This window comes from Mustelus asterias, chromosome 12, assembly GCF_964213995.1.
Source record: "Mustelus asterias chromosome 12, sMusAst1.hap1.1, whole genome shotgun sequence".
Classification (NCBI taxonomy): Eukaryota; Metazoa; Chordata; class Chondrichthyes; order Carcharhiniformes; family Triakidae; genus Mustelus; species Mustelus asterias.
In genome coordinates, this window is record NC_135812.1 from 4,702,522 (window position 1) to 4,722,445 (window position 19,924).

Sequence of the window (19,924 nt, forward strand, 5' to 3'; positions counted from 1 at the left end):
AAGAAATAGGAGCAGGAGTAGGCCATCTAGCCCCTCGAGCCTGCCCCGCCATTCAATAAGATCATGGCTGATCTGACGTGGATCAGTACCACTTACCCACCTGATCCCCATAACCCTTAATTCCCTTACCGATCAGGAATCCATCCATCCGCGCTTTAAACATATTCAGCGAGGTAGCCTCCACCACCTCAGTGGGCAGAGAATTCCAGAGATTCACCACCCTCTGGGAGAAGAAGTTCCTCCTCAACTCTGTCTTAAACCGACCCCCCTTTATTTTGAGGCTGTGTCCTCTAGTTTTAACTTCCTTACTAAGTGGAAAGAATCTCTCCGCCTCCACCCTATCCAGCCCCCGCATTATCTTATAAGTCTCCATAAGATCCCCCCTCATCCTTCTAAACTCCAACGAGTACAAACCCAATCTCCTCAGCCTCTCCTCATAATCCAAACCCCTCATCTCCGGTATCAACCTGGTGAACCTTCTCTGCACTCCCTCCAATGCCAATATATCCTTCCTCATATAAGGGGACCAATACTGCACACAGTATTCCAGCTGCGGCCTCACCAATGCCCTGTACAGGTGCATCAAGACATCCCTGCTTTTATATTCTATCCCCCTCGCAATATAGGCCAACATCCCATTTGCCTTCTTGATCACCTGTTGTACCTGCAGACTGGGCTTTTGCGTCTCATGCACAAGGACCCCCAGGTCCCTTTGCACGGTAGCATGTTTTAATTTGTTTCCATTGAGATAGTAATCCCATTTGTTATTATTTCCTCCAAAGTGTATAACCTCGCATTTCTCAACGTTATACTCCATTTGCCATATCCTCGCCCACTCACTCAGCCTGTCCAAATCTCTCTGCAGATCTTCTCCGTCCTCCACACGATTCACTTTTCCACTTATCTTTGTGTCGTCTGCAAACTTCGTTACCCTACACTCCGTCCCCTCCTCCAGATCATCTATATAAATGGTAAATAGTTGCGGCCCGAGTACCGATCCCTGCGGCACGCCACTAGTTACCTTCCTCCAACCGGAAAAACACCCATTTATTCCGACTCTTTGCTTCCTGTCGGATAGCCAGTCCCCAATCCACTTTAACACACTACCCCCAACTCCGTGTGCCCTAATCTTCTTCAGTAGCCTTTTATGGGGCACCTTATCAAACGCCTTTTGGAAATCCAAAAACACCGCATCCACCGGTTCTCCTCCATCAACCGCCCTAGTCACATCTTCATAACAATCCAACATGTTCGTCAAGCACGACTTTCCCCTCATGAATCCATGCTGCGTCTGATTGATCGAACCATTTCTATCCAGATGCCCTGCTATCTCCTCTTTAATAATGGATTCCAGCATTTTCCCTACTACAGACGTTAAGCTGACCGGCCTATAGTTACCCGCCTTTTGTCTCCTTCCTTTTTTAAACAGCGGCGTAACATTAGCCGTTTTCCAATCAACCGGCACTACCCCAGAATGCAACGAGTTTTGATAAATAATCACTAACGCATCCACTATTACCTCTGACATTTCTTTCAATACCCTGGGATGCATTCCATCCGGACCCGGGGACTTATCCACCTTCAGTCCCATTAGTCTACCCAGCACTGCCTCTCTGGTAACATTAATTGTATTAAGTATTTCTCCTGCTGCCAACCCTCTATCGTTAATATTTGGCAAACTATTTGTGTCCTCCACCGTGAAGACCGACACAAAAAACTTATTTAAAGACTCAGCCATATCCTCATTTCCCACTATTAACTCCCCCCTCTCGTCCTCCAAGGGTCCAACATTCACTCTAGCCACTCTATTCCTTTTTATATATTTATAAAAACTTTTACTATCATTTTTTATATTAATTGCTAGCCTAGCTTCATAGTCTATCCTTCCTTTCTTTATCGCTTTCTTAGTCTCTCTTTGTTGTTTCTTAAATTTTTCCCAATCACTTGTTTCTCCACTATTTTTGGCCACTCTGTACGCAGCTGTTTTTATTTTAATACTCTCCTTTATTTCCTTCGTTATCCACGGCTGGTTCTCCCTTTTCTTACAATCCTTGTTTTTTGCTGGAATATATTTTTGCTGAGAACTGAAAAGGATCTCCTTAAAAATCCTCCACTGTTCCTCAGCTATCCTACCTGCCAGCCTGCTCTCCCAGTCTACCTTAGCCAATTCATCCCTCATCCTATCATATTTCCCTCTGTTCAAACAGAGGACACTGGTTTGGGACCAAACTTTCTCCTCTTCCATCTGAATCAGAAATTCGACCATATTGTGGTCACTAGACCCAAGAGGGTCCTTCACAATAAGATCCTTAATTCTACCTACCTCGTTACACAATACCAGATCCAAAATAGCTCGTTCCCTCGTCGGAAAAAACACCTTTAGCACTGGCAATTTTGGTTGAGATGTGAAACAGCTAAACAGATTCACATGGTCTCTTCGATGCTGCCATTCAAAACACCCAGAAGAGTTCCTTCCTAAGCTTTGCATTCTTTTCCTGATCCAGGTCTCGAGGAAGAAGGTCAAATACACAACACAAGAATTAGGAGCAGGCCTTGAACCATTAGGCCCTCGAACCTGCTCTGCCATTCGATAGGATCATGGCTGATCTGACTGCAGTCTTAACTCTATTTACCTGTCTGCCCCCACCCCCTTGACTCCCTTTTTGATCAGAAATCTAGCTAACTCAGCCTTGAATATATTCAATGACCCAGCCTCAACTGCTCTCTGGGGAAGAGAATTCCACAGACTAATGACTGTCTGGATGAAAAAATATTCTCCTTGCTTCAGTCTTAAATTCCAAGATGGCGCCAGAGCGAGGCGATTTCTTGCAAGCTGTGCCCAGCATATCTTCTAATTCTATCTTTTACTCTTGTTCTATGCTTCTAAAACTTCATTCTAACTCTTTTAAACTCTCTAACAATGCTTTAATGCTATGACTGTAACACTACATTCTGCACTCTCTCATTTCTTTCTCTATGAACGGTATGTTTTGTCTGTATAATGCGCAAGAAACAATACTTGTCACTGTATATTAATACATATGACAATAATAAATCAAATCAAATCAAAAAAAATTGGAGTCCCCAATTTTTAAACTGTGCCCTTACCTTTTTCATTCTAGACTCCTCAAAGGGGAAATATCCTCTCAGCATCCACTCTGTCAGGTCCCCTCCAGATCTTATATGTTTTGGTGAGATCATCTCTTATTCTTCTAAATTCTAAAGAGTGTAGGCCCAACCTTCTCAAACTTTTTCATATGATAACACCTTCATCCCAGGTATCAGTCAAGTGAACCTTTTTTGAACTGCTTCCAATTCCTTCTTGAGTGAGAAACTGTACACAGTACTCCAGATGTGGTCTCACTAATCTTTTTTGTGATCCATGTATAAGCATCTACCACAGAATTCTGCAATCTCTCTCCATTGAAATAATATAATACTTCTGTATTCTTCCTGTCAAAGTGGACAATTCACATTTTCCCACATTATACTCCGTCTGCGAACTCTTTACCGACTCACTTAACCTATGGATATTCCCTTGTACTCTTTTCCTGACCTTGAGAATTTACTTCCCTTCCCTATCTTTGTGTCATTGGCAAACCTAGCAACCATACATTCATCCAAATCATTCATTGGTTCCCGAGAAAGTTGAGATGGTGGTGGCAGGAGGAGATCCAGAATGAGCTGACCTATAGTCCTCACATTTTTTAATGAAAGACTAACAGAGTAGAATTGGCAGGGGCTTGGAACAGGCGGTTCTTGCCTTGGTGGCTACTGATGATTTCAGCAAAGATGACTTGAAGAAAATGAAGAATAAATCCATGACTTTGTTTATGGCCACCTCAGTGCTGCAGCACCCATGGATATTTGAACTGAAGAATACCATCTCAGGTCGACATGAACACTCACCCCTTATTGTCTGATCAGAATCTTCTAATACTTTAGTTAGACTGCATCTGGTACGAGGTTTTTTTAAAATATTCACAGCAGGAGGAATTTAAATTAATTATTCCTTTGATGTGCTGACTGTGGTGGGTTCTTTCGTACATGGCGGAAGTTTTAGTTTAGTAATTGTGCATTGGATGACTCCCATCAGATCTAACTTGACTCTGCTGTGTAAAGGCAGGTCAATCTGACCGTGGTCGGAAGAGAAACAAAAAATATTCCCTGTTAAATCTCTGAAGAGATTGTTCTTCTCCAGAACATCTGTTATTGTGTGCTATGTGTAAAATGTGCACTATTTACCTCAGTTTCACATCTAGCTAGAACCATAGAAACTATAGAAAGGTTACAACACAGAAGGAGGCCATTCGACCCATCTTGCTCATGCCAACCCGAGGACACCCTTTCTAATCCCATCTTTCTGCACCCGGCCCATAGCCCTGTAGCTTGCAGCACTTAAGGTGCAGATCCAGGTACTTTTTAAAAGAGTTTAGAGTCTCTATCTGCATCACCAACTTGGGCAGCGAATTCCAGACACTCACCATGCTCTGCTTAAAACAGTTCTTCCTCATGTCCCCTCTACACCTACTGCCACTTATCTTGAACCTATGTCCCCTGGTTCTGGAATTCTAGAATAAACAATTTTATCCTGTCCACTCTATCTCTTCCCCTCATAATTTTGTACACCTCTATCAAGTCACCTCTCAGACTTCCTTGTTCCAAGGAAACTAACCCCAACTCATCCACTCTTTCCTCATTGCTACACTTTTCTAACCCTGGCAACATTCTTGTAACATTCTCTGCACTCTCTCCAGGGTAAGTACATCTTTCCTGTAATGTAGTGACCAGAACTGCACGTGATATTCCAGTTGTGGCTTCGTCAGTGTTTCCAGCATTATATCCTTTTATATTCTATACCTCTGCCAATGAAGGAGTGCATTCCATAAGCCTTCCTTTCAACCTTGTCTACCTGAACTGCTGCATTTAGGGACCTGTGTACTTGTATGCCAAGATTTCTCACTTCATCTAGCCCTCTTAGTATATTCCCATTTATTGTGTGTTCCCTGTAACTGTTTGACCTCCCTAAATGCATTACCTCACACTTCTCGATGTTAAAATCCATCTGCCACTTTACCGCCCACTCCACCAACCCGTCTATATAGTTTTGGAGATTATAGCTATCCTCTGCATCATCCACCACTCGGCCAGTCTTTGGGTTGTCTGCAAATTTCCCATTTGTGCCCCCCCACATTCACGTCTAATTCGTGCAAGGGTCCCAACACCGAGCCCTGTGGAACAACTTTCCATTCACAAGGATATCCATCGACCATTACCCTTTGTTTCCTGTTACTCAGCCAACTTTTTATCCAGTTTGCCACTTTACCCTGTATCCCGTGGGCTTTTACTTTTTGACAAATCTGCCATGTGGGGCCTTGCTAAACCCCTTGCTAAAATCCATCTACGCAACATCCACTGGACTACCTACATCAACCCTTCTTGTCACTTCCTCTAAAAGTTCAATCAAATTTGTGAGGAAAGACCTTCCTTTAGCAAATCCATGCTGACCATCCCTGACTAATCCATGTCTTTCAATTTGCCCACTATTGTTGTAAGACTAACTCGCCTGTAATTGTTTGACATTTCCTTCGATCCCTTTTTAAACAATGGAACTATGTTTGCATTTCTTCAGTCCTCCAGTACCTCCCATGTATCTAGTGAGGATTGGAAAATCATCCACAATACATCTCCTCCCTGACGTTCTTCAGCAGCCTCGGAAACAAATCATCTGGCCCTGGCGACTTATCACCTTTCAAGGATTCCAACCCTTCAAGTACTTCCTCTCACTTTATGATTATCCTGTCCAATATCTCACAGTGTTCCTCCTGGACTACTAAATCTGCATTATTCCTTTCCTTTGTAAATACAGAGAAAAGGTATTCATTTAAAACCCTTCCCACACCCTCTGCATCCTCATATGAGTTCCCTTCTTCAACTATGATAGGCCCCATTTTTTCCTTAACTAATCTTTCACCATTAATATATTGGCAAAAGATCTTTGGGTTTTCTTTACCTTTACTTGCTAATCTTTTTCCATGCCTTTTCTTTGATTTGCTTATTTCCTTTTTAAAATCATCTTTGCACTTCCTATGTTTGTCTAGGTTATGTGCTTTCTTCTTCTGTTTGATCTTCCCTTGTATTCCTTTAGCGGTTCCTCCAGGTAGATTTCTTCTGATCAAGGGTCTCCCAGGTGACCTTGTTGCTCCTTAAGAGGCCCTATTCTCTCCCTAGTTAGTCTTTTGCCCTTTATGTAATTGTAGAAGCTTTTTGGATTCTCCTTTGCCTTAACTGCCAAAGCAATCTCATGTCCCCTTTTTGCCCTCCTGATTTCTCTCTTAACTCTACTCCTAGATCCTCTGTACTCTTTAAGGGAACCACATGATCCCAGCTGCCAATGCATGTCATATGCCTCCTTCTTCTTCTTGATCAAGGCCTCAATATCCTGAGTCATCCAGGTTTCCCTATTTCTACCAGCCTTGCCCTTCACTCTAAAAGGAATGTGCCATCACTGAACCCTGGTTAACACACTTCTGAAAGCCTCCCACTTACCAGATGTCCCTTTGCCTGCCAACAGACTTCTCCAATCAACCTTTGAAAGTTCCTGTCTAATACCATCAAAATTGGCCTTGCCCCAATTTAGAATTTTAACTTTTGGGCCAGACCTATCATTCTCCATAACCATCTTAAAGCTAATGGAATTATGGTCACTGGTGCCAAAGTGATCCCTCACTAACACTTCTGTCACCTGCCCTTCCTTATTTCCCAAGAGAACGTCAAGTTTTGCCCTCTCTCTAGTCGGGCCAGCCACATACTGAATGAGAAATTCCTCCTAAATGCACTCAACAAATTTTTCTCCATCCAACCCCTAATACTATGGCTGTCCCAGTCAATGTTGGGAAAATTAAAGTCCCCTACTATTACCACCCTATTTTCTTTGAGCTATCTGTAATCTCCTTACATTTTGCCCCTCAATTTCCCGCTGACTATTTGGGGGCCCATAGTACATTCCTATCAAAATGATCTCCGCCTTCTTATTTCTCAGTTCTACCCATATTGACTCAGTGGGCAAATCCTCAGAAATATTCCCTCTCAGTACTGCCATGATATTCTCTCTAATCGAAAACTCAACTTCCCCTCCTCTCTTACCTTCTGTTCTATCTTTCCTATAGCATCTGTACCCTGGAACATTGAGCTGCCTGTCCTGTCCCTCCCTTAGCTATGTTTTAGTAATTGCTATAATATCCCAGTCCCATGTACCCATCCATGTCCTGAGTTCATCTGCCTTGCCCGTCAGGTAACACACCATCCTGGAGTCTCGATCGCAGCCACAGGAATGACTTTCTGTGCCTCTAACTAGCGAGTCCCTTATTACTACTGCTCGCTTACTCCTGATGTGGAGATGCCGGCGTTGGACTGGGGTAAGCACAATAAGAAGTCTCACAACACCAGGTTAAAGTCCAACAGGTTTATTTGGCACTAGCTTTCGGAGTCTCAGGCTCCTTCATCAGGTGAGTGAGGACTTGGGTTCATGTCACACTATCTGTAACCCTCACGACTTGCCTGGGCTTGCAAAATCTCACTAACTGTCCTGGCTGGAGACAATACACATCTCTTTAATCTGTGCTTGGCCCTCTCATAGATCCTCTACAGTACAGAAAGAGGCCATTCGGCCCATCGAGTCTGCACCGACCACAATCCCACCTAGGCCCTACCCCCATATCCCTACATATTTTACCCACTAATCCCTCTAACCTATGCATCTCAGGACACCAAGCGGCAATTTTAGCATGGCCAATCAACCTAACCCGCACATCTTTGGACTGTGGGAGAAAACCAGAGCACCGGGAAGAAACCCACGCAGACACGAGGAGAATGTGCAAACTCCACACAGACAGTGACCCAAGCCGGGAACTGAACCCATGTCCCTGGAGCTGTGAAGCAGCAGTGCTAACCACTGTGCTACCGTGCCGCCCCACTGTGCTACCGTGCCGCCCCACGGTACGGTAGCACAGTGGCACAGTAGCACCACGGCCGCTCCACTCACATTGTCTGTACCTTTAAGACTTGATTACCTGTAAAGACTCGCATTCCGACCATTATCTTGTAAACTGAGTTTGTGTTTGTATATGACCTGTTTGTGAACACAAGTCCTCACTCACCTGATGAAGGAGCCTGAGACTCTGAAAGCTAGTGCCAAATAAACCTGTTGGACTTTAACCTGGTGTTGTGAGATTTCTTACTGCGCTTACTCTTTGCCAGACCCTGCTCGACAGCAGAACCAGGTGTGGTGCCACAGGCCTGGCTGCTGCTGGTATTTTACCCTGAATGGCTATCCCCCCAACAGTATCCAAAACGGTATACCTGTTTGAAAGGCGAATAGCCACAGGAGACTCCTGCACTACCTGCCTGCCTCTCCTGGTAGTCACTCATCTATCTGACTGAACCTGTGGTGTGAGAACCTCCCTGTAACTAGTGTCTACCACACTCTCTGGTCAGATCGATGACGGCCATGTAGAGTGGTTGATGTTGCTCCTGGCATTTCTCGAAGTTGCCAAGCGATGAAAATCATGTCCATTGTTCCTTGGTTTGGTCGGAAGCATCACTGGCTTTCAGGAAGGATTTCTTCAGAGAATGGGAGAAGGCGGCTAGCGAGGATTCAGGCGATAATCTTCCCGGTGATGGAGAGTTGGGAGTTTCCTTGGTAGTTCCCAAAGTCCACATTGCCTCCTTTCTTGAAGATGGTGGTGATGGCGGCATCCCTGGGATCAGGAGGGAATTTTTCTGTGTCCCAGATTTTCAGGAACAGCTGATGGAGATGACGAGTGATCTCTTTTCCTCCAAGTTTGAAAATCTCCACCGGAATCCTGTCCACTCCTGCAGCTTTTCCATTCTTCATGTGTTTAATGGCGGCTTCAACTTCATCTGTGCTTGGTGGGAATCCATGTTCATCTTTGATGGAGATTTGGGACATTTCCTCAAACTCATCCTCATCTATGATGTATCAAGGCCTCGGAGTTCTTTGAAGTACTCGATCCATCAAAGACTAATGTTTTCTCTGTCATTCAGATGGGTTCTGTCTTTACTTTGCACCGGTTTGAGGACGAGGGTGTTGGGTCCACATATTGCCCCGGTGGCAGTGGCACTGAAGAAACCCCGGATGTCGAGTTTATTAGCGAGGTGTTGCAGCTGCTCAGCTTTCAAAGTCCACCATGGTTCTTGATTCTCCTAGTTCACCTTTGTATCTCCACTTGTGCTGTTTGATGTGTTCTCCTTTTTGCTTTGCTGGTCTTGCCAAGCACAGAGAGTTCTCCTTATCTTGTTGGTGAGGTCTTGGATGGTGTAGTCATTCTCGTTGAACCAGTCTTGGTGTTTCCATGTCTTGCAGCCGATAGTTTCTTCACAGCTTGAGATGATGGCTGTCTTCAGCTCTTTCCACTTTTCCTCCACTCCATTCGAATGAATGCTTTGGAGATTTTGATGAAGACATTGTTGGAAGTTCGCCAGCGTGCTTGGCTCTTGAAGCCGCTCAACATGGATCTTTTTTCTGAGCTGTTTCTTCATCTTCCGCTGCATCTGGTGAAGATTGATGGGCATAGAGGAATGGATGAGTCTGTGTCTGCCCAGCAGTCATCTGCACTGGTCATCAGTTTGGTGATGAGAGCATCCTTTTGGTCTCAGGATTGGACAATGACAAATTTGATCATGTGCCAGTGCTTTGATCATGGATGTCTCCAGGAAGTCTTGAGTCTGTCTTTTTGGTGTAACAGTGTGTTAGTGATGACAAGCCACTGTTCCACGCATTTGGGGAGCAGGAAAACCATGTTGGAGTTGCAATTCTAACTCTTTCCAATGGTTCCTTTCTAGAGTTGAAAGTCCTTTCCAGTTGGAGTTGAAGTCTGCAAGGATGATGGTCTTATCTTCCTTAGGAATGTTGGATAGGAGTATGGGGTGGAGTAGAAGCCTTCTTTGGATTCATCATCGGCATCAAGGGTTGGGTGTAGTCACTCACGACCGTCACTTGCTGGTTCTCGGCAGGTTGTAGACAGGGAGTCATGAGGCATTTGTTGATACCGACAGAGAGCTCCGAGAGTCGGTTGGCGAGTTTGTTCTTGATGGTAAACCCAGTTCCTGGATTCCATGCGTCCTGGGCTGATCCTCAGGTTTTCCTCTCCGGAGGAAGGTGTAACCACCAGCCAGCATCTTCATTCAGCTTCCCTTTGGATCTCTTGGAGAGCAGCGATGTTAGTGTTAAAGTGCCTGAGTTATGGTCGACAAGGGCAGTTCTCTGCTCCAGGCGATTGTTTTGCTTGTTATCCATGAGGATTCATACATTCCAGGTTCCGAAACTGAGTTTAACTTTGATTTCTGACCACAGGTAGATGAGCGGTTTTCCAGCCAGGTTACAGATGAAACAGACTATTTTTAGGGCACCTTTTCTAGTCTCTTCCCATAAATTAAAGAAAAAAACCTTCTCTATCATGAGGTTGACTCAAGCATTTTTAATCTCTCAAGCCAAGATTCTGCAAATTATTTCTGCCGCACGTCAAACAACCCCAACTGAAGAGTGTTTATTTTATAGCCTACACTTTACATTTAAAAAGATACATTTATGTAATGCCTTACCGCATCATTGAGTTATCTTGAATCACTTCAGACCATGAATTATATCTCAGCTCAATTCTCTTTGATGTCCTTCCCAATGCAACAACTACTCACCAACTACCAGGCTCTGTTATTCATTGTGTCTTCCGATACGGTTCCAGGACTTGAGTGCATCACTTGTGAAGGCATGCCATTGTAGGGGGGCCGGGGGAGGGCGGGTGGTGGGGGTGTGTGTTGCAGACTGTGCTGCATTGTCACATTCAAATTAAATATTACTGTAAGGCCCAGGCTTGCTGTTCCAGTGGTTCAAGAACATGTCAGCAACTCCATGGTCCTACTTGAAGCACTTGGCAGCATTGTTCCATCAGTATGAATAAACTAATCATTGAGCTTTGCAATTACCTTCATAAATATCTCCTCCTCTGTACTTCTTTCTCTTCCTTTAACTTGCTCCTTAATATCTACCACGTTAACCAAGCTTTTGATCACCTGCCCTAGTATTTATTTATATGGCTTGGTGTCAGAATTTGTCTCAAAATGCCCTGTGAAGAATCTGGGGATGTTTCATTGTGTTGTAGGTACTGTGTAGATTTCTTTTGTTTCATTCATTCATGGGACATGGGTGTCGCTGGCTGGTCAGCATTTATTACTCATCCCTAATTGCCCGAGAGCAGTTAAGAGTCAACCACATTGCTGTGGCTCTGGAATCACATGTAGGCCAGACCGGGTAAGGACGGCAGATTTCCTTCACTAAAGGTCATTAGTGAACCAGATGGGTTTTTCCGACAATCGACAATGGTTTCATGGTCGCCAGTAGATTCTTAATTCCAGATTTTTTTTATTGAAGTCCAATTCCACCGTTTGCCGTGGTGGGATTTGAACCCGGGTCCCCAGAACATTGGCTGAGTTTCTGGATTAATAGTTTAGCGATAATACCACTGGGCCATCGCCTCCCTTGAATTGCATTGCTGTATGTGAGATCTTGCAGTGTAAGATGACTGTAATGTTTGCCTGACCAGCAGAGACTGCACTTCAGAGTAATTCACTGTATACAACCAGGACTGGGATATTTCTCAGCTTTGATGAGGTATCATGTAAATATAAAGACCGGAATTTTACTGTTCCGCCCGCACGGGAATCGGAACGGGCGAGGGGCAGACCATGGAAAGATCCATTGATCTCGGGCAGGATTTTCCGGTTTCAGCGCGAACGAGGCCAGAAAATCCCGGTCAAAGTCGTTTTGACTCTTCTGCTAATACGTTACTTGCCTGCACCTGTTTTGCTGATACCTGTGATTATTGCTATGCCTGCAATTCATTGACTTGTTTCTCATGGCTTCCACTGTGTTGTCTCTTTAACCTTGATTTCCAGGTTGAGATTGTGACACACACAGGACCTCATAGGCGTCTATGGATGGGCCCACAATTTCAGTTCAAGACAATCCACCCTTCCGGACAAACAACAGTGATTTCGTCCAGTTCCTCAGTGCTTCAGTCACACGGACCATGTGATACACCACAGCCACTCATGGACTTCGATACTGATGATCTGGAACTCAATAGTCTGAGGTAAGGAAATTCAAAGTATGAGAGCCTTGTTTTTCTGAACAAGTGATACAGGGTCTCATTAATGTTGGAAAATCCGTTCCTTTATCCCATGCGCCTGAATCACTCTGTAACGATTTTAATCAGGCAGTTGAGGTTGGCCTCCTTAAATATGAGCTCCCTGATTAAGGGTCAAATTGGTGGTCCAATCAGGGAGCCTCATGCCCTGTATTTAAAGAGGTGTGTCAGTTCCTCTGGCACTCCGGATGTAGACTGAGAGCACTCTGTATAGTGTTGTTGGATCTTGTAAGTAAAGGAATTTTGGTGAAGGTATGCCCTTAGGCATTGGCCCACTTCAACCAATTGATGCAGTGCCGTGGAAACAGCCAAATGATTCACTGTAATTTGCATTACAGCGGTAATTCCCAAAACTCGAGCAACAAGCATCTTCGCTTGAACTTAAAGGCAAGTCAGAAGGGACCAGCAGAAGAAAGCAAGATGTTTGACGCAAAAGCTCACTGCAAATACAATTCCCACTTCAATAATCAATCCAACAAATATCTAGGTGTCATTCTGGCAGCAGCCACTGTCCCCCCCCCAGTGACATTAAGCTGCTGGCCTCTTATTGGCAGGTGGGACCTCCAACCCTCGGGCCCTTGAACTCAGGGAAGTCCCTGTACTCCCCAGTTAAATGCCTGATTGGGCGAGGGACCCGTTATCTCCATTTAATACCAGCCTACATCCTACACGTTGGTGTCCATTATCCCGAGAGCTGTCACAATGATTCTATTCCAAAGCAGGTCACGAGGCCTGAAAATGAACATGTCGTTCTGAGTAGACTGCGGCTGATAACTCTGATTAGAAACCATTGCGCAATAGCAGAAAGCAGATGCAATGCAGACCGTGTCATTGCCCAGGTTATTGAGGGCACACTCGGTGTATGCTGGAGGAATGGTTCAGTTCTTTGGTCTATATTTCCAGTTCCAGTACTACTGAACACTGTGATGTGGAGTTGCCGGCGTTGGACAGGGGTGAGCACAGTAAGTAGTCTCACAACACCAGGTTAAAGTCCAACAGGTTTATTTAGTAGCACGAGCTTTCGGAGCACTGCTCCTTCATCAGGTGACTGAACACTGTGGCCCTGCTTTTACATTGCTCAGATATGTTTCTATATGTTATCTCAAGAGCCATCTCTTCTTCTCAATGTGGCACCTATATTTTGGTGGTCTCTCTCAGTAACCTATCATGCCTAGCTTGTGACAGCTACATTTCCATTTGTAAAGGGCTTTAAGTGCTCTTTAAAATGCAGTAGTCCATTTGTGATCACTGACTTGCCATATATGTTGCATAAACAGCTTTTTACTTGAATCTAATACTCGGACTTCTGAAATATGATTTAGCCTGACAACATTTACTCTGCTTGTTGCATTATCTAGAACAGGGTAGGGGAACAGTGTCAGTGTCATGAATCATATGCTACTGAACATATAACACAGGTACTGAAAGGAAAGAACAAACTTGCATTTATATAATTATTTTCATGACCACAGGTTGTCCTAAAATGTCTTAGCCAATTAAATACTTTTGAAGTGTTTGCCATAAGAATGCAACAGCCAATCTGTGCACAGCAAGATCCCACAAGTAGCAATGATAATGACCAGATAATCTGTTTTAGTGCTGTTAGTTGAAGAATAGACATTGTCTGGGGAAACTCCCTGCTCCACCTCAAATAGTGCTTTGGGATTTTTACATTGATCTGAGAGGTTAAACTGGGCCTAGCTTTAATGTGTTATCTGAGAGACAGCACCACAGTTTCCTCAGTTCGGCACAGAAATATCAACCTGGATTATGTACCAGGATTTCTGGAGTGGGGCCTTGAACCCACAATATTCTAACCCAAGAGGCAGGAATGTGACCCACTGAGGTATGGCGAACTGTCTGAGATGGGTCCCTCTACAATGCTTTGAAGAATCCACATACGATAGTCTAGGTCTGTTTATTGAGACATCATTTTCAATTTGTCCATGATGTGGAGAGGGAGTGGGGTTTCATTTGGTGTTAATGTATCACTGAGTTCCTCTTCCTGGGGCAGAACGGTGAATTGACCGTGCCAGATTATAGGATAGATATCTTTACGGTGAAGATTTGATCATTCAATATAGTAATCAAAAATGCAGTCAACCTGGTGAAACAGTAAGAATCTCACAACACCAGGTTAAAGCCCAACAGGTTTATTTGGAAACATGAGCCTCCGGAGCGCTGCTCCTTCATCAGGTGGAAGATTAATGTGAATGACAGATCAGATTACCATGAACGGCTACAGTATTTAACATCTTCTTTCTGTGTGCTATGGTGACAGGATCCAGCCAGTCCGCTCCGAGCCTGTTAGCATGCCTGGCTCATCAAGGGTAATTGCTGATCGAAGAACCCTTTCAACAGTAATTGATGCCGGATCAGGTAGGAAACCTAACCGTGGGTTGTGCTGGGGAGGGAAGGAGATGAAGTACCTGAATTGTTGAACTCTTGTTCATTGAAGATTTGTGATGCTCCAGTTAAGACTCTCAGGTTCAGCAGACTTCCCCTTTGATTTTCCTCATGGAAGCCATCTTCAGAATGATCAATGACGTGTTTTCCGTGGACATTCTAATGTAAATGTATTGTCTAATGTGAATAGAATCTGCTGGCTCTGCTCACACGTAGGGCATGTGGATGGGTACCTGGATCGCAGATATTGACAGGGTGACCCAGCTGTTGATGTGAAAGGACGAGCCAATTCCGCCTTGTTAATTTTAACAAGAGTAATAATTCCTGAATTCAGTTTCCACTGATCGATACGTTTGAACATGTTGTCGAGATTTTCTCTTTGCTGATGCCCCACGGTTTGCTCTGGTGTGCATCAGGATTTCACCTGAATCACAACCAGCATGTCCCTGTTGTGAATGTAAGTTGTGGGTGGAATGAACTCCAGTTTCATGTAAGCTGACAACATTTAGTAGCACGGCATTCTGTTTTCTTGTACATTTCCTATAAGCCCTTTCATCACATGTTCAAATCAGGGTAAAATTGCTTTGGGCGCAGTGATACTGTAAATGATTGATAAAAGGTTCCTTCGGACAGCGTTCCTTGCAAAAACACAAGTGTGTGCACTCTGTTACTATTTATGTAGCCGCTATGAACAGTGGATTCAGCACGTAGAACTCTCTGACCCTCAGCTATAGAATCCAAGTTCAAATCATGCGATTGGCATTCACACTGTTGTTTCCTCTCAAGGGCATGTTTTGTCTGTCTCAGCCTGTGGGACAGAAGTGAAAAACTGGCCACAGGAATTGAAGTTACATAGCTCAAACATGCCTCTTACTGAGTTAATCAAGGAGCGTTGCTGATATATTCAGGGTGTGCCTGGAGCACGTCTTGTCCTAGCAGAGTACTGCAAAAAGTAAGAACAGAGAAGGTTGCAGCAGCAACATTTCAGATTTCACCCTCAGCTATCTAAGACACAGATGGTGACAACATGCATCCATAAACTTATACGTAATCAGTTTTTCAAATTGGCTCACCTTTGAACATAAAGGTTAATTTGAACCGGACTCTCTAGGTGGGATTTCCAAGGGCTGGGGCAGAATCCCAGTTTTATATCCCACACTATATTATTCCTTGTTGATTTTGATGTGGATTAAAATTGGGCTGGATGCAAAAGCAATGTTGTATCAATCTCATCAGTCTGCTAATGATCTGGTTCCATTAAAGTGGCAGATCCTTTACAGGGATACTGAATGCCTCACCACCCACAAACTATGGAACAATTAGGAAGTCTACATGTAGAAAGCAAGCATTTTTACAAATCTTTATGGAAGTATTGTTTTTATATTGATTTTAATCTCTCAATGTGATGTAATTCAGATACATAACTCGAGTCACAGAAATAAAATTTGTGAGTTAGGTTCCATAAGCCTTGCCTTGCTTGTGGTCACTGTGTTTTTCAGTAAACCATCGGTTCTTGTTGCATATACTTCACTGTCCCAAAATCCTAGCTCACCCTGCAAGCTTAGCGACACTGTCCAAGCCCTCATTCGCTTGGATTGTTTAGATTTAGTGCCACCCAGTTAGCAGCAATGAGCAGTGAGTTAAAAGTGTCATACCATGTAGTTTAAAGATGTAATTCTAAAGCACTTTCCAACTCAACTTTTAACATTGAAGTTTGCTTTGGTCTTCCGCCCAAAACCAGTTTTGCCAATTTTCTCAAACATTTATATTCAATCATCTTTCATTATGCTTAATGGCCATTTTAAAAAAACACAAAACAAATAGTGCCAAAGGACTTAAAGCAGCATTTATATTGTGACTACCAGTCTACAAGATTGATTTTCAGCAAGTTTATATTCTCTGGCTGCAGAACAGTGTTCTGTGGCCAAGAGAGAACCCCATACGTACGCACTTTGATGTACATAGAGAGCTCAGCACCTGGCCGGTAAACTATAAATGCATTGAGAAGTTGGCAGCAGTACCTACCATCTCAAAACACTGTAAAAATACTCTGTTAAATCTGTAAAAGCAGCCAGAGATCCAGAGCGTCTTTAAACCCAGTTAGTTCCACACTGCATTGGAATGGTATTCCTTGTGCCGTGAGGTCCAAGAAGAGAGGGGTGATCTGCCTGGGATTCTCATCCTAACCCCCCCATCCCCAGAGATGACTTTGAGTCGCATTGTTATTTTTGCTTATGGGCAGTAAAAACTGTTGTATACTGATGCAGGAGTGATAGTGTAATCAAACCCAGAGAATAATATTGATGTTCTTTCAATTAATTCCATCACCGTCCAATTATATTTGTTTAAATCAGGAGTACAGTAACATCACCCAATACTCTCTTGAAGAACTATGTCGGGCAACAGTGTTGGGAGCTTGAGAGAGATGGTCATCTGGGGTATGAACTAATTCAGTCCCCTTGCACCATCAGCTCGACTTTCAATCCAGTATTTCCAATGCTGGTATCAGCATTAACTGTTTAAAACAAGTATATACTCAGAATAAAAACAAATCAAAGCAGATGGAACAAATAACATAGAAACATAGAAGATAGAAGCAAGAGGAGGCCATTCAGCCCTTCGAGCCTGCTCCTCCATTCATCACGACCATGGCTGATCGTCCAACTCAATAGCCTAATGCTGCTTTCTCCCCATAACCTTTGATCCCATTCGCCCCAAGTGCTATATCTAGCTGCCCCTTGAATACATTCAATGTTTTGGCATGAACTACTTCCTGTGGTAATGAATTCCACAGGCTCACCACTCTTTGGGTGAAGAAACGTCTCCTCACCTCCGTCCTAAATGGTTTACTCCGAATCCTCAGATTGTGACTCCTGGTTCTGGACTCCCCCACCATCGGGAATATCCTCCCTGCATCTACCCTGTCTTGTCCTGTTAGAATTTTATAAGTCTCCATGAGATCCCCCCTCATTCGTCTGAACTCCAGCGAAAATAATCCTAACCTAGTCAATCTCTCCTCACACATCAGTCCTGCCGTCCCGGAATCAGCCTGGCAAACCTTCGCTGCACTCCCACACCCTTCCTCAGAAAAGGAGAACAAAACTGCACACAATACTCTAGGTGTGGCCTCGCCAAGGCCCTGTATAATTGCAACAACACGTCCCTGCTCCTGTACTCGAAACCTCTCACAATGAAGGCCAACAAACCATTTGCCTTCTTTACCGCCTGCTGCACCTGCATGCTTACCTCCAGCGACTGGTGCACAAGGACACCAAGGTCCCACTGCACACTCCCCTCTCCCAATTTACAGCCATTCATGTTAAGTGATTCTTTATAACTCTGCTAAACCATATTAACTTATAAACATTTAAAATGTAGAAAGTTAATTCTGCATTAAACATTGGCATTAACCCAGTTATATTCATCTTCAGGTTGGCTCAGCACACTTTCTATAGACTTTATTGTGTTCTTTAGTACAAATGAAACAGTCTCTAATATAGAGTAATTACTCTGGGTTACCATAGATTTTAAACTTTCATGCAGATAGTCCACGGTAACTCTTATTCATGGTTATAATCATGGCAGTTACAAGAAACATTTTATGCTTGGATCAGGATTTCTATAAAGTGCAAATAAACATAAGCAATTTGTAAATCTCCATGGCCCATTGAATCATCCATTCAGTCACTGCGCCTGAATCCAAACAGAAAGCACTGAACAAACTCAATTTTACACAAAAGCAATTAGACAGCTAATGGGGTCTCTTGGGGAAACTTGGCAGTAGACTGGGCTATATTTATTGTGCTGAGATTTTTTTTACAAATAGATAATTGAGAGATGCTTTAAATGTTTGAATCAAGAAATCTGTACTGCAGGAAATAATAAAAAGTAATTTAGTACATTGGAATTTCACACATGGATCAGGGATGCATACTCTGGAGCTGTGTGTGGATATTGGATTTGGGTAGTTCACTAGTGCAACATCTGTGGAACTCAGAATGATCTCTGGTGGTGATGATGATGGTGATACTCTGCTTACAAGCTGGCAAGAATGTGCAATTGAAGTTACAGAGGTTCTGGCTCTGAATGTGCTTGAAATGACTGGTCCCTGAAATGGAGAAGGGTTTTTACACCTCATTATGCCTCCTGGCTCTTGTTTACTTATAACTGTACATGGGCAGCATATCAAGCAGCAGTTGTAATCGTCCAAAACACACAACTTCTTGCTGATGGCACTGTCCTGTACTCATTGAATAACTAGCTGATCCCTTAATTACATATCAAAGCAACAGCAAACTGGCAAATTGCGAGCTATCCTGTATTTCTCGTAGCAAATCTTAAATACTGTTTCTAAAATCTCATCGACTTTGTTCATTGTAAACCAACAAGTACAATTCTGACCTTAAACCATTTTAGCATTATGACTAACTTAAGTGGGACAGACACATTGAAACTGAGGGTCTCCATTCCAAAGATCTCTGACAAATTAATGCTTTAAAAGGGGTTCCTGGTAAAAAACAATACACGGTTCTCTCTTCAATCCACAACTGTTAAAAGTTCTGTCAGATTTGCACCAGCTGCAAAAGAGAATGGGAGGAGATTAGTTTTATTTTCCTAATGATTTAATATTATTTTATGGCTAGCTCGTGGAGATGGTTTGCAAGCACAGTGATAGTGTCCTTACCTCTGGATCAGAAACCCCAAGCTTCAAGTCCCAGTCCAGGACATGGTTTCACCAGAAGATGCACTCATAACGTGGCCAAATAGGTTAATTATCTGCCCTTAACCTTTCCAATACGCCCAATAGCAGGCAGTAAGAGCAGGAGAGTTTCCAGATCAGCCAGACGACAGAAGGCAATGAAATTCCCACTTGAGGTCAGCGGGCCTTTGTATGGTCCGCCAAAATTTTTGTCTCGCCCGCTACGATTTCCGTGGCAGGCGGGATTGGAAAATTCCACCCATGATGTGTCTTCCAGTGAATACATGAATACAGCAGAGCTCAGTAAGTCAATAAAAATTAATACAAATACATAACACCCCCTACACCGTGAGCTTTTATTTTCCTCCATCACCCTTGATGTGGCCCCTTAACAAATGCCTTTGTGAAATCCAAGTACATTATATCTGCAGGTTCCCCTTTATTCACAACCCATGTTGAAAAGGAAGAGGGAAGCTTATGTAGGGATGAGGAAACAAGGTTCAGATGGCTCGACTGAGGGTTACAAGTTAGCAAGGAACGAGCTGAAAAAGGGGCTGAGGAGAGCTAGGAGGGGACATGAGAAGTCCTTGGCGGG

At 43.6% G+C, this 19,924-nt stretch overlaps 1 protein-coding gene across 5 annotated transcripts in view; it reads left to right on the top strand.

Annotated features, from left to right (window-relative positions):
• bcas3 (BCAS3 microtubule associated cell migration factor) overlaps positions 1-19,924 on the top strand; it is a 915,564-nt gene that overhangs the window by 495,974 nt on the left and 399,666 nt on the right. For all 5 annotated transcript variants that reach the window (XR_013499066.1, XM_078224612.1, XM_078224615.1 and 2 more), the window contains exons 21-22: positions 11,974-12,170; positions 14,506-14,603. Coding sequence is in view for 4 of the 5 variants with exons in the window: in XM_078224612.1 (XP_078080738.1) it covers positions 11,974-12,170; positions 14,506-14,603 (295 nt within the window). In the remaining variant the exon portion in view is untranslated. The remainder of the gene's footprint in view (positions 1-11,973; positions 12,171-14,505; positions 14,604-19,924) is intronic.